The sequence below is a fragment of the Falco biarmicus genome, chromosome 11 (genome assembly GCF_023638135.1).
Source record: "Falco biarmicus isolate bFalBia1 chromosome 11, bFalBia1.pri, whole genome shotgun sequence".
In the NCBI taxonomy this organism is placed as follows: domain Eukaryota; kingdom Metazoa; phylum Chordata; class Aves; order Falconiformes; family Falconidae; genus Falco; species Falco biarmicus.
This window is the reverse complement of record NC_079298.1, coordinates 10288089-10303789: the sequence shown is the minus strand read 5'-3', so window position 1 is coordinate 10303789 and position 15701 is coordinate 10288089. Positions and strand designations below refer to the sequence as shown.

The following is a 15701-nucleotide window of genomic DNA, read 5'->3' as shown; positions in this document are numbered from 1 at the left end:
CAAAGAAGAAAACTGGGAGAACAGAAATGGGAGCTTTAAGATTTAAAGCAAGCAATTATTATGATTTGCAGGAAGATGGTTCCAAGCTTAGGTGTGCACATTTTCTGCGACAGCTTGCATGATGAAATCAGCCCCAAAACTGCAATGACATTACACATCCAAAAATGTGTACGATTGTCTTCCTGCTAATATTGTGTATCCTACTGATTCACGATCTTAAGGGCAGGAACCAAGTCCACATTTTCTGTCCTCTGCCTCTGGGAGCTACTACAACACTAATACTTTGATCATAATTTTTTTTTTTTAAATGATGCCTAATATGAAGACAGCTGAACAACATGGGATTCATATTCGAGGGTACTGAGTGCTGTCGGTACTCATGGACGGGCACTGGCACCTATTAAAAATTAGATCATACTTAGAAAGCAGCCTTGTTACGGTATCACCTCACTTAAGGCAGCAGCTAATGAGAATGCTGAGGAATGGAAGAAGCAGCATGATCATACGGCCTCCCCCAAAATATACCTACAAGACAGTTTTTCAAACTGAAGAGGCAGTCAGGCACGGATTTGTCCCAATTTCCAAGGAACTGTCAAGATACACAGTTGCTATTCGTGCCTTTGAAACCCCCCCCAAGGTCATTTAGTAACAGAAACTGATGGAGGGTGATTACATTAAAGAGAAAGGACTGGGCAGAAGGAAGATGACAAAGGCTTTTAAACAGGCTACTTCTTACACACGAACCTCTGAGCAAATTATATCTCAGTATAAATATTTATACATAGAACTTGAGTTCATTTTTGCTCATCTACTATGAGATTATATTTTAAATAGATTCTATTTTAATTTTCTCTCTCTCCATTCTCAACCACCTGCTTACTATCTTTCTGTTTTGACATTTCCCCACACAGTATAACAACAGATGCTACATTATTTACTGAACCCAATCAATTATATTATAGAAAAATAAACAACAGTAGCTCATTAGAGCTCTTTTCTTTGTGCAAAGAGTGCGTCGCTCCCCAAAGTAACTAGTCTCCAAGGCTTAAAAATAAAATGGCAATTTACAATGGATATTCTGTACCAGCAAACCAAGCCAGAAAACAATGATGTGATGGATCACATTAAAAACTCTTGAACCTGAACAAGCAATTCCAGTGTGTTGATAAAAAGATGTTCAGTATGTGAATAGCTCAATAGTCAGATTTTAAATATACAAACTGAACGTAAAGTCACTTCTGTAAGTAAACACTGTTGCAGAACAATTCAGTATAAGTAATCTGTATACTTGAAAATGGGGAGTGTTAGTAAACATTATTGTTAAAATCCCTTTTGTTCTACTGCGCAAACAGATCCTATTCTTTTCATTACTGCACTCTACATTAAAACAGGGAAGCCCAGGTATATTTTGATAACATGGACCAGTAAGAAAACAATTTCCAGAAGGCCAAGGTATCAGAAAAGGTTCAGGAGCAGATATAGTAAAGCAGAAGTAATTATTGTTTCTATGCATGCAAAATTACTTAAAGAAAAAGATATTCTTACTTGATTCTGAGTGTGAGCTGATGGCTTAACGGTCTGTTACTGCTACAGCACTGATTTACGTTCCATTGCTATTAACCTCACAGAATTGCCATCTTACAATTATTGACACAATTCTCACAGTCTGGTTTTGTACACTGCTCCTTCAGTTGTGTTTTAGCTTCCTTTCTCGGCTTACGTTAACAACAGGAGCTAAATATGTCATCAGATACTGCAGGATAAGAAAGACGCGGACTGCATCTTTCCCAAGCCATTCAATACTGCTGGTCAAACTGAGTTTAGTATTTACAACAGCAGTACCGTTTAAAAGGTTCTTGAGTGCTTAAATGGTTCAGTTTTTTTAATGCAATTATCTTGGTAAAAAAAAAAATATCGCAAATGCATTGCTCATAAGTTTGTTTATTGGATTTATCTCAGGGAATAATAAATGTGTTCATAGCCAACTTTTTTGCAGTTGTATAATTCGTTCTTTTCATATATCAGCAAAGTACACAAGACTGAAATGTCAAGTATACTTTTAAGTCACGTATCAGGGGGGATACGCAAGGCTGTGATTTCTCAGGATTCCATGAGTTCCAAGGACTTTAACTAAGTGAAGAATTACACGAGAATATAATTCCAAATTTCCAATCTCCATAATCAGTAAGAGTCAAAGCAAAGAAGTTACATTAGGTCCACCAAAAATATTGGAACCCTGATACTTTATATAAATGAATAAATACTTCCAATATTTATATTTCATTTACATTTGATATCATAGTGGAAACATACTCAGCAAACAAATATTCACTAGGGATGTGGATATAGTTTTGTATTCATTAGCCACTTGCTCGCAGAATCTTATAGGCCTAGAAGTCAAAGGACAACAACTGTGATTTTAATCAAGATATTTATATTTGAGTATCAGTTTTATTTTGAAAATTTTATCCAAGGGTTTCAAAGTCCTTTTTCTAGTATCAGCTGTGTCTCACAGCAGGTCTGTAAGGACTTATATTTCAAGAACTTTGCAGAACAGATGGAAATATTTTAATGATACCTGTCCTTTGAAATGTGATGGGACTTCAGGGACAGAGTCAGGGCTGTACCCCAGCCTTTTCACCACATTTTCTATTTGCCAGGAGGTGAAAAAGAGGAAGTCACTAATACAAGTATATTCGTGTACATGATGCTTTATGTAAATATCTACATAGACAGGCAGCTGGGACAGGAGCTAGCCTAGATCCTGAAAGGGGCTGCAGGAGCCACCTCTGAGAGGCACTGGGACCCTCAGAATCTACAAAATTAAGAGAATCTACAAAATAACAGAGTTCAAGGAACAGCACTCTTTACAGCACATGATTTCTATTTTCTTGTATAGGCCTAGAGATGTAAAGTGTTCATTTAAACACAATCTTCATTCTATGGAAGATTCTGTAGAAGATTGTGTAAAAATTTAAAAATGTACCATTAATCCAATTTTCTAGATTTTGCATTTTCTTCATTTTTTTTTTTTTTAAGTGTTGTGTCCCCTAAATTAAATATGGCAACTTGTTTGATCAGAACTACTGCTAGGCTTTGTGCTACTTCCTAGAAGAAATGAAAGGGCTTCACAGTATTATATTTTTAAAAGGAGTGCCTGCAGAAAAAAGGTTAGAGGTTCCCAATGATTCCACCATTTATGGAACTCATTTCATGAGCTTCCTGTTAGCAGGTCTATCCATACCTGGCTGTAATTGAGACCAAAATGATGTAAACGTGACCCAGATGCTAGAACAGAAAAGCTATTAATAGAGTGGATGAAAATGATTTAGCTGCACTGTTTTATATATATGTGGTAAGAAATTAATTGAAAACCAGGTTGATGTTCATATAAAAAGTACACTTTGAACTGAAGTTTCTATGTTGAATGAAAGTTGCAGTGTCCATAAAGCTTCCAAAATGAATCCAAAAAGCTGTCAGAAAAGGTAAAACATCCCACCTCACGTTCTTCCTCCTGTTCTTTCCGAATTTGTTCCAAGCGAAACTGCTCTGCCATTTCTCTCTCTTGCGCTTCCCTCTAATAAACACAAACAGCAATCACACATGTATCACCTCGCTTTCCACAGAACTTCTCAACTTTTCTGTAGAAATTACTATAAGAAATAGGATATTTATTAAGTGATCTTTTCCTGTCATTCCTTCCCCAACTTCTATTATTAAGTGGGGCCAGGACTGCTTTAGCAAGAAGATGCAGTCAAGTCTACTCCCAGTGACTGTACCCAGTGCCATTTCACAACCCCTGAGGGCAGTAACGACTCCTGCAGCAGCCATCTCATCTGAAACAGAAGGACCAAAGGCGGGCAAGTCCTCTGCGCCAGAGATTCCACCCGCTGTGGAGAGGTTCCCAGCCCGACATTCACGCCATCACTTCATGCCGCACAGACCTTCGCTCGGTCAGCCTCCAGCGAGATGCGGTACGCTTCATCCTGCTCTCTCTTCACATTTTCTCTGGCTTCACGTTCATCCTAAAGAAAGAAAAAAAAAAAAAAAGAAAAAAGAAAAAGAAGAGACAAGAAAACAAAAAATATCAGCAAACAGTGAACCAGTGGATCTCTATCTTTCTGTTCACCAGCACTCTTTAACCCCAGTGACTTCAAAGTATTGGACTGCCTTACTCACCTGACTCCTGCTAGGGGCAATGAGTTCAGAAATGCCTCAAGGGCGGCCTTGGCTTTAAAAATTATGACTTTAAAAATTACGACTTACCTACAGCTCTGTTTCGATTACCACGTAAGGGATTTGGGCTGCAGGCTGGATCTGGCACCAAGGCTCTCTGCCCTGCCATCTTTGCCGGGGCCATGGCCGGCGCAGACCCCGGGAGGGTGCAGCCTCCTCCTGTGCCAGCCACGTGGGGAGGGGGTCACCGGGGGGTGTGGGTGGGCTGGTGCCGTGGAGGATTGCGCTCCTGCAGCCGACAGTTTGGACTGTCACGTAATAGGGAAGCACAGACCATGATTTAGAGGATGAGGCTGGATTTTAATTTGCTCTCTGCTCAGACTGGCGACAGGTAATGGCGTGTCCTGCCGGAGAAGGGCTGCTCCCAGGGCCTTCCTTGGGAAAAGCGCCCTCAGCAGGGTCTGTCCGGGGTCATCACTATGAAGTGTCATCCAGCGGCCTCAATTCACAGTATGGAATGTTATACAAAGATGGGAAAGTAGCAAGTCCTGCTCGGAAGCATCTCAAATGGACAGATGCAGGCAGACAAGAAACTTGAGGTTAGCATGCCAACTTCAAGCCAGCAAACCTAGCAAAGTATTTTATTAATGACCACAGCACAAAGAAACAAAGGTTTACTAACAATAGGCAAAGAACAAAGCGAGGCATCATCCACGCGGTGGAGGATCAAGAAGTGGGTATCCCCAAAAGCTGGAACAGCACTGGGGTGATGTCTGAGAAAGCCAAGTGTATAATCAATAGCATCCTACTCTGCCTCGGGAGCCAGAGACAGCTGCTGCTCCCCTGTGCTTACTCCTCTCACATCTAATAATCTGCCCAAGAGAGCCCTGCAGAGGTTGCACTGGTCCCTACAAAAACCAGTAAGATTTAGCTGAGAGACTGCTGGTAGGTCACCCGTAGCTACCAGTAACACAGCACTTGCACTGGGGTAATCTGTCCCCTGTATTTCATAGAAATTGGAAGCTACTAGCTGTTGCTTTTTTAAGAATTATGTTTATTTTCCCATTCATCTGCAAGGTTTATTCCACATAAAGGAATAATTTTTGCAACGTGATCAGTCTCCTCCCCAGTACTTCACTATTTGGCAAAACCTCATTTTTAAGTGGGAGGAGCACAGGTTAACTGTTATTATCATGTCATGCAAACATGCCAAGATGTTCCTCAGACAAAACTAACACATTAGTGGTTAAAAAGCTCTGCAGTAGCATGCAACCACAAGAAGAAAGGACAAATTGCAGGAAACTGTATACAACCTCCAGTTGGAAAGTAACAAGATCTTTTTAGAGGAAATTCTTCTTCCTTATAGAAACAGGACCCAAGATTATTCTACAATCAGTGTGTCCTAAATTTCATTCACAGAAGATAGCGAAACCATCACTTTGTTCACAAGTGCAAGTAATTCTTACAAAACGTAAAAAGGACAATAACCGCGGAATAACCTCTTCCCCTTCCTGGCTTCCTTGGACCTTGATAAGCTCTGTGTGCCATGCTCACGGAACATCTTCATAACTTAACTCAAACCTGACAGCAGAAACTGTCTACATTAATAGTCCATTTCTGAGAAGACGGGGTGTTGAAATAATTAAACAGCCTGATTTTTGTGTTATCCAAAAATGAGGAAAGCTTCTTGAATACACAGAGGTTTTCCCAACTCTTTTCATAAATGGAGAGTCGCAGTAAAGGAAAAAATGTTGTACCGTCTATGCTGAGACTTCCCGTAAGCATATAGTAAATTTATTTTAGAATGGTGAGAACGAAAACTCTCTTCCCAAATTATCTTACTATAGGAAGATGACTTCAGGTAATCTGCGAGAGGACAAGCATTAAAAAAAAATATTCATAATTATTTCAGAGATAACTTATTTAACTTTCATGGTTTGCAACTTCATATACCACACCTAACTTCACACACTAATTGAATTTCAAAGGCCGCAGAAGTCCACTAATGCTCGAAAGCTGAAACACCAGACGCAACTATTTAACTACAGGCTCTTTTCTTCAAAGATTGCTAGCAATTAATATATAGTTACTTTAGTTTACAAAAGCAACCCCATTCCAAACCAAAACCAACCCTCAAAAAGTAAAAATTAAAAATTTATAAACATAGTTAAAACTCACTTAAAAACGATATACTAACCAGAGTTATAAGAAATTGAGTACTGGCTTTTATTTTACAATTTACAAACTGTCTAGGAACCCCCAGGAAGTTGTTAGAAGCTACTTGTGATGAGCATAGGGTTCATTTACCTACAGAGAGCGTCACTGAAGAATTTTTGAAATAGGATTAAATTATATAATTCAGTGATAACTGCAAAGAATACCGACGCTATACATTCTACAACTAGAATTGAAACATGAATTCCAGGCATTTAAGAAAAAAAAATATTTCCTCCCTATTCATCGCAGTTATCATCATCCTAAAAGTGGATTATGAAAAAGATGTCAGGAATGTGAAGAATTACTACGCATGACTGCCTGGTCCTCACGGAAATATGTGAGCCACATCTAAAGTAAATGACCATGCCACTGAGCTTTATACCACATTGAAACAATACTGTTCTTACTGAAACAGACCTTAAAAACAAATCTGGCACCCACATTTCTTTAGGTAAGAAGCAGATGTAACCCTATGAAATGTCTTTTTGCACCTACTTCTGCGTTTTGTTGATATTGCTCACACTCGACAGGAACCGCCTCCTCTATGGAGATTATGGCAAAATTGTAATATTCTCTGATTCAGAGTTACACTTAGACAAATTTTAAACGTTAGATAAAGCAGTTCTCCTTTTTGTAATGCAGTTTGTTATTTTAGTCATCTCTTCCTCTAGAGAAACCATGGAAAGTATGAGGATGACTCAAGTTCACCAGAAGGCAACAAAAGAAAATTCATAATAGTGACAGGAAAAGCAGAAGAAAATATTTTGAAGAGAATCTTGCACTGTACTAACAAAGAGCAAATGAAGAAAAATAGCACAGTCATACCACTAATCATTAATTAAAATTAATTAATTAATAAAAACATTTCTCCATCAACAAAATTTGAGGTAGCTGACAACTTTCCTGTTAAAGCCTACAGAAACCACAGCATCGACTGAACATCAGTAAAGCGCATCTCCACAAGGCTTTTGCAACAAAGGCAAGGTTGCCAAACTTTTCAAGAAACCAAGAACAGACAACAGCTTATCCCGGGTCACTTCAAAAGCCTTTACCAGAAGCAGGGGTTACACGGCATTTCGGAATTCCACAGCAGCGGCTGATCAGTGGTGTGAAACCCCATCCACATCCAAGGGGTTTTGGCATGAGATGGAGACAACTCTCCTTTGCTCCTTAAGGGAGGAAGTCACAGGTCTCTGCTTTCCAGTTTTGACAACGCAACAAGAGGGGGGCCATTGTTTAATTGAAAACTGATACTTTATTATCCACAGAATATATTCTTCAGCCATGGATTTCTTTGCTATCATACATATTACAGATTCAAAGTCATAACAAAAATAGCAAACACTTTTATTCATGAAGTAGTTACAACTGACCAGATGAAACCTCCTCTTAAGTAGTATCCAGAGCTACAAGACTAAGAAAAACTTGCACGTAACGTTAAGAAGAAATTTCACGTCACTCTCTCCAATAATTATTCCCTAAACCATTTGTTGAAGTTACCCCCAAAGCAGCTAATAGCAGGCATTTTCAGAGGCAGGATGATGGAAAAGAGGGATTCCTGGCTGCATTTAGGACAGCAACGCCCCCTTCTCCTGCATATTCTACAGGGGAAAAAAAAATACACAATACATTTGACTATTTGGTGAGATCTTTTGCTGGACAAGTCAGCATTGACCCTTCTAGACTTTTTTTATTTATTGTTGTTGTTTAGGAAGGTAGGATTTAATGATTTTGCTCCAGGAATCAGCTTTGCACCTCATTTGTCTCAGAGAGATGTGTTATACTTTATTAACTATTGCTGTTTGGGATCAGTTTTACTGTAAAATAAAACTGGATGAAACAGAAGTTCAGCAGGTAACCACGAGCAGAAAACATTTCTCAGAACATCAGTGAGTAAATGGCTGTTATAAGATGGGGGAGGGGGAAGGGAGAGGGAAGAAAAAAGCACATGTATTTACAAATGCTGAATGCTTATCTGAAAGACAGTTCATTTAACTGAACCACTCCTGAAATTAAAATCTGCAAATGCTTCAGGCTATTCATGGGAGCGTTAAAGAGAAACACCCCTTTGTCCAAACAAACCAGTGCAAGACAGGCATTAATTTGACTCACCAAGATGACAGACTTGCACGTTGTATAACTTAAACATACATGATGGGGAGTATATGGAAGGAAAAACTGTACACAGAATGTGTTAGGCATATGAGAACGATGAAGATGAAGCACACGAACACTCCTCCAGTGGCAGAACCACAGATGGGGAGGCAGGACGGGGCAGGGCAAGGAGGCAGAACAAGGCAGAACCACTGGAGGGATCATGCCTGCCTGTATCGAAGGCTGAAAGTCCAGTTCCAGATACTGATTTTTGGGAAATACCTCAAGTGACAAGAAAAAAACCAAACCCCAAACCTTCAAGAAGCAGTCTTGCAGTGACTTTCCATGGGGAATGAGCCAGCCAGTCCTGCTACAACACCTACCCACCTGGGCTGTACAGCAGGGAAAGCTGCTGTTTATTAAAAGAAACTAAGGCAATATTCAGTGACCAAGGCCATCAACACGTGCAGCCAAAAAGCCGCATGAACTAAAGATACTTTAATTTTATTTTCTTTCTTTCCTCTGTCATTACCTTGCATCTTGTCAAAGTTCAAAATATGCCATAAACTCTTGAAGGTGGCACTTGTATCTGCTGGTGCATCTGTGCAGTGAAGTGCATAATGGGAAACCTATCGTTTGGGGTGCTATCATATTACAAATACAAAATTGGAAAATTTAATCAAATACATTTTGATTACTGTAGTTTAATTAGTTATAACTAGTAATAATTAGTAAATGTGCTAATTGGATTTTTTTGGAGGGGTTAAATCACAATCTTTTTTAGGTGGCTGTCATCACCATAAGGCTTATGCGCTTTGGAATTTAATGAATTTCATGTATTTATTCTCATAACCTCTTGTCGTGCAAGTACCATATACTATGATACACATGGCAGTGTTAGCTGGAACACAGATTATCAAAGGTATACGGATGGCTAATTTCTACTGATTTTAACGCGAGCTTCAGTGAAAACAGCAATTGCAGGGGTCTCCTGCACAGCTGATGGAAGCGCTTAGCCCATCCTCTACCTGCAAAGTGTAACTGCAGCTGAGGAGTGGAGAAAAGCAACTGATCTGAAGGAGGAAAAGATGAGCAGCCCACAGATTAGGAGAATGTCCTAGGACCAATCCTCTTTAGCTTCTTTTGTGGCTGTGGGAAATATCTTTGGAAGAAAAAAGAGAAAAAGTGTTGGAAGCTAAACCTGTTAAATTATCATATTAAAAAAAAAAAAAAGAAGGAAATCCCTTACATTTGACAGCAGTGAGGCAGAAGAGGAAGAAAAGGTGGTGATACCAGGCTTCTTACTACAAAGTTATGAAAATAACACTTGGTCAGCAAAGCCCCATCTACCACAAGAGAGCTGGGATGGACATGCAAACATACTTCCACAAAAGAGCTGTGGCAGGGTAAAGGAGGTGAATTTATGTTGCTGTTTGGGAGGTTTTGTTTTCTTTTACATAATTTTTAAAATTTCCATCCAGATATTGGTCAGGAAGGACCTACATTTTCCTCACAATGCAGCAGTAACTAGGAAGAAGAGATGTCACCTAAGATCAGACAGCAAATGTGGTGACTCCACAGGTCTACATTTTTCTATAGCTTATCTTCAGAGTCTGTTTACAACAGTTTTTCCAGTTTAAAAATTAAGTATATCTCTCTCACACTAAAGAACAGTGTGTCAGCAGATACAGTTTAAAGTGAAGGCCTTAATTGGTATTTGTAAAAATAAGAAGGTTTTTGAATCAACTGTAGGTATTACAATTCCACCTTCAAGTCTAATCCAAGAGCAGGAGCGCTAGTGTTGCGTAACGACAAAAATAAACACAATGAGAGACCTACTGTTACTTAAATGTGGACAAGTTGGACCAGCTGTGTAACAGTCAATGCTTCTACAGTAATAAATGTTGACAGCAAAAATAAAAAGAATGCATTACTGAGACATCATCAAATAAGCCCTGTCATTACATGGAAACTCCACCCTGTATAAGCTTGTCAAAAAGTGTTACTGTAATCCTTTGAGAAGCCTCCTCCTCGGGCGATGGAGAAAAAATGTTTAGGATCGGCCCAGAACAGGTGTGTTGGGCTGTAATGCCAGGATTTAATCACGTATCTCTTCACATTAATCTCACAAAGGAGCTAACTTGGATCTATTGAGGCCCATCATGCCACGCTGGGATGATTATTTAACTATGCAATTGAAGCAAGCTAGCTAACAGGGCGTTTAAAAGTGGACATTCCAGGGTGTACGATATTTTACAATTATTATTTGTTTTCTTAAGACTAGCACCAGGCATTGACACTTAAGAGGAACTGACACTACGCGCTTTTTTCAGTCAGGCCCCCCCCAAAAAATCTCAGTTCACACCTCAATCCACGGTGGCAGGGGCCGGTTGTCCCTCCTCTGAGATACCGTCTTTTGCTTACAGGACAGACTCCGTAGACTCCTTGTTTCCTCTTTGCAAAGATGCCCAACCCTGCTGCCTGAGCAGTAGTTGAGGCATCAACATTTGTAGTGCGGGCCAGAGGAGCAAACATTGCTAGACAAGTATGTCCATCAGATGTATGAAATCATTAGTGTAGCCTCGGAGTAATTCTGCACACAGAGCCTGAGGCTGGACTTCAGAGCCTAGACCTGGCTGCATGACCAGGGTGCCGTGCCTGTAGCCTGGCCAACTGGCCTTGCCGCTGTTGGTGCCACCAAACCCATCGTTTAATTATCCACTGGCCACTTCTCATCAGAAGTGCCACGTGAGCACGACGTCAGTACACTGCTGATTGTAATTTATTATCTGTGGCTTGTTACTATGGCAATTTAAGTAACAAATGCATAAAACCAGACAGCACAACAGCCAGACCACGTATCTAGAATGGCACATCAACAGTGCAGCCCAAAAGGGGCAGGAGATTTCCAAAATGTCATCTGGTCAACACAGCTGACAGGCAGCAAGCAGAAGGCCCAGTGGTTCATGATCGATCCAGAAGCCTTGGAGGGGCAGGGGAAAGAACAGGACAGCAGACCGATCTCCCTTTAAGAAAGTTTGGGAGAGAAAATAGGTGCCTAAATTACAGACCACTGTACCTCAGGACAGGTACGCTGGATTACTATGAGTACACATACGCATCGCAACGTTTTTAAGGTATTTCTTCAGAGAGTATGTAAGAAAAAGCTTAATGAAACACACAATTCTAAAAATTAAATAAAATTGATGGTTAAATGGTGGTATTTTAGCGCTTGACATTCTAGAAATATGCCCCAAATTTGCCTGATTAAACTTTATGAGGTTATACCAGTAAATTTTACTAATACATGGATACAAAAGCACAGGATTTTGCTGGCTGGACTATTACCACCAGCTAACGAAGTGACTCACTTCTCTCAGGTGAGATAAGTTGGTGATGTTGTTCTGAGCATCCTGCCTACACCATCAGTCGATGACCAGTGACAGGGAGCTGACAGTAAAGCGACACCCTAAGCTGGCTGTAGCTGCTCAGGCAAGCACCTGTACCATTAGCTAGCAGTGGTAACAGTCATCCTGCACCGAAATAACCATCAGAGGGCACTGCAAAACATGCTGTCTAAACAGAATTATGCAACAGCTGTGTTGGAAGCTTTCATGTGCATGCAAGTTAAAAATGCAAAGTGGAGAAGTTCAGCTGCATAAACTAACAGCATGAAAGCATTAATGAGTCATTTACAAGTGTTTCCAGCTCTATTTCTCTCTCTCACACACTTCTGTTTACAGCAAAGCTATATAGATGACTTATCTTTTTAAGACAACAGAATTTTCTGCCTTTTTTTTTTTTGTCTTGTGGTTTTATGATGACTTATTGTTGCTATTAAGAAAACAGTAACAGAAACCGGATTCTGTATCCTGTTTGCTATTGTAATATTTGGGAAAAAATTGCACCAACAGCAGTAAGATACGAAAAAAGAAAAGGTGTTGATATATGAACACTTGAAGTTGTCAAGTACCAGACTGACAAGAAAGCTACATGCTACGTAGCAAACCACAAAAAGGCAGCATTTTTTTTTCAGACTAAAGCCCTCTATTGAGTACAGACTGCTTGTCAAATACTCCTCTCTGGAAGAGTAATTGCATAAAGTGAAGTTATTTTTTTTGTTTTTAAACTTCCTGCTTCAAATGCAAAAGTGTCCAAGATCACCTTTTTGGTGTGCTTGTATCAAGTGGAGCCAAGGTGTAGAGTAAATACCTTATTTCTGTATAGAACCCATAGTGTCTGGAAATCTGCCCCCAAAGTTTAAGAAATTTTCCATTAGTTTTCTGAATGCCAAAGTGTGTTAGAAAGAACTTCTGTGGGGAAGAAATGTCACCAGTGCTCTCAGTGACAGAAAAACAAAAGGAAATGCGAGAAAGGTCTACAGAAGACTTGGACACAGATAGATTTTAGAGGAATGTATAAAAATTATGTTTCCATTCTCCCTATACAGGTAGAGCACTTGGAGTAAAAAGTCAGGAGACATCTGTATGACTATCATGGGGACACACGTTACTGGACTGTCACTGTTCTCAGCCACCCAGTGAAGGACTGGCAGGAGCTCGGGATGCAGGAGGCAGTTCCTGGTTCCGCAGTCATGGCCTCAAGGCTACTGCGTCTTCTCTTTCTTTAAGCTTTGTTTCCCTTACACCCAGATGTTTCTCAGTTGCAAACCCACTTGGTTTTATCCTCTTGGGGCACGTCTATCACTATCTTACCTGCCCCCACCTTCTTCTCTCCTAAATATTGATATCCCCTGCTCTGGAAAATTGTTCTGGTCTCTTGTTGCTCTCTCTGTTCCAATCCCATCACTCCTAGTTCCTTTTCCTGCCTCTTATTTCCTCTTCTCTGTCTGCCTTTATATGTCTGTCTTTCCTTCTGTTTTCTTCCTTTCTATCAGCTTCTACAGTTTTCAGTTCTGAACCTTTCTTGGAACTCATCTGTGATGTGAATTTTACCTTCTTATTAAAGCATTAAAAAAAACCATACCCAACATATTCCTGTTAAAATGCAATTAAAAAATGCAACTATATTGTGCCTTGGATTTTTGTTTTCTACCTATGACTTGGAGCTGGTCATTGAGAAAAAAAAGCTGATTGTTGTTTCCTTGTATGGGCATATTAAGCTCTATAATACCACCGTAAATGTAAACAACTACGCATGACTAATATTAAGAAAAAGGAAACAAACTGAAAATGGCAAGACCAATAGGAAGAGGGTTGTGTTTTTTTGAGAGGCCCAAAAAATACACAAACAAGACTAACATTTTTGATTTCTGATGATGGAAGACACACTAAAACACATCAATACCCAGCTCATTGGCTAAAGAAACCTCTGGTTAATTTTGCATCCCCAGTGATCTGCGGAAGCCAGTAGGTATCTGCAGTAACTTTCAGTGCTCACCTCATCCTTTATGTCCTCCTGCTGCTGGGCACTGAAGATCTCCATTGCAGCCATCAGCCTCATCATTAGCTCATCCACTGTTGTGTTACCTAGCAACAAAGGAAGAGAGCTGTACTTCATATCATTAAAGTTATTAAACAAAAAAAGAAAAAAAGAAGTCATTTTAGAATTAATCCATAAGAAATAGCCAGATCAAAAAAAAAAAAAAAAGAGGAAAAAAAAAAAAAGAGTAGAAAATGCAAGTATCTGAGAAGAATGCTTTTACTTTGCCTTTTTGTTGAAAATGCTTTTACAAAGAAATGTTGATCACAGGCTAAGATTTTAAGTGGTTCAAATCTGAACAATTGCTTTTGTGTTTGCATAGAATAACTTTTTTTTTTTTTTTAATCGCTCATGTTGAAGGAAAGTAATGTATCTGGGGTTCCCTGACATGAAACTGATATTACAGTTTTAGAATGTCCAGGTTTAATCAGGGAGACTGATGCAATTGCTCAGTCAGGTAACAAATGGTAGGATGTTGGCAGCACCATCTAAGTGCATTGGTTTAAGTAAAAAACAATACAGTGATCTAATGCATTTGCGCACATGCAATTTTATTCAGATATAACTAGTGGTAAAATTTCAAATATTATAATTTATTCTCTTCAGGGTATTTACTTCTGATAAAACTTGTAGAGCTGATAATAGCAGAAAAGTCCTCTGTGGATATATCAAGAAATACAGCACACGTATAGGAAAACAGATACTTCCTCACATTTTTCTACCAGCGTGCCTCCAGCTTTCAGTAAGACTGAATGATTAGTTTAATTTCCTGCCAAGATGCACTCAGTCTTTGGTTTAGCTTTCTAAACTGAAGACTAGACTACCCATTAGAGTCACTTGTCACAGTAGTTAAAAGGTCTTAGGCCATGAGAAATGGTCAAAACCCATAAACAATATCTGCCAGCCTAAACAGCCTTTGGACCCTAGTAGAACAATATCAACAAGAGCTAGATTTATACTGGCGATGCTGACCAATATTTTAAAAGGAGTAAACTAACCAGAAGCCACAGTACCACTAAAGAACACAAAACTGTCCCCATAGTTTTCAACCCCAGCAAAAAATAAAAATCAAAAGCGAACTCAGTCTGCATTTCAATAAACGTCACTAGGACTTAAGTTTCTATATGGTTGTATCTCTTCTGTAAACATGCCTTCTCACCCAGCCCTGAAAGGCCCTCATTGTTCCCATTTCTAGCATTTGCTACCTTGGCAGAAAATGTTATCCCGCATGCTACAACACGCATGGCTTCAGAGACTACCATTCATTTGAGGGCATATTGTTAGAAGATGCCAGTGTCCCAGTTCATGGGAAAATAACAAGCACAGCTGTAAGGCTGCAAGAGATGATTGCTTTAGTTTAGTTCAAAAGACTGCAGAAAACTGACAAATAATTAAAACTTAATGAATCTAATGAAATAATTTGGACTATTTTAGAATATAAAGCTGCATTGCATTATAACTTTGAGTCACTAAGTTGCTAAAGCAGTTAAGCCCATAAACACCACTGACTTCAGCGCGATAACACAGGTGCTGTACTAAGCTGCAGAGTTATAAACCCAAGATATTTATAAGATTACTTGTATGAAATAAGTTTTATAAGTGACAGAAGTACCACGAATTAGTGTTATGCTGTACCTTGCTCGAAGGAGACAAAAATCCATGCAAAATTAACAACTTTGTCTATAGGAAGAAGCACTCCAGATCCCTCAAGAAAATGATGAATCCCATATTAATCCCATGCAGAAAGGAACAGTAATGCTGTCTGCAAAAGG

General features: G+C 39.4%; 1 protein-coding gene across 1 annotated transcript in view; it reads right to left on the bottom strand.

The window, feature by feature from the left end:
* FAF1 (Fas associated factor 1) overlaps positions 1-15701 on the bottom strand; it is a 171702-nt gene that overhangs the window by 17338 nt on the left and 138663 nt on the right. Inside the window, exons 15-17 of the mRNA XM_056356715.1 lie at positions 13888-13976; positions 3945-4025; positions 3500-3577 (exon numbers count right to left, since the gene is read on the bottom strand). Coding sequence (XP_056212690.1) covers positions 3500-3577; positions 3945-4025; positions 13888-13976 — 248 coding nt within the window. The remainder of the gene's footprint in view (positions 1-3499; positions 3578-3944; positions 4026-13887; positions 13977-15701) is intronic.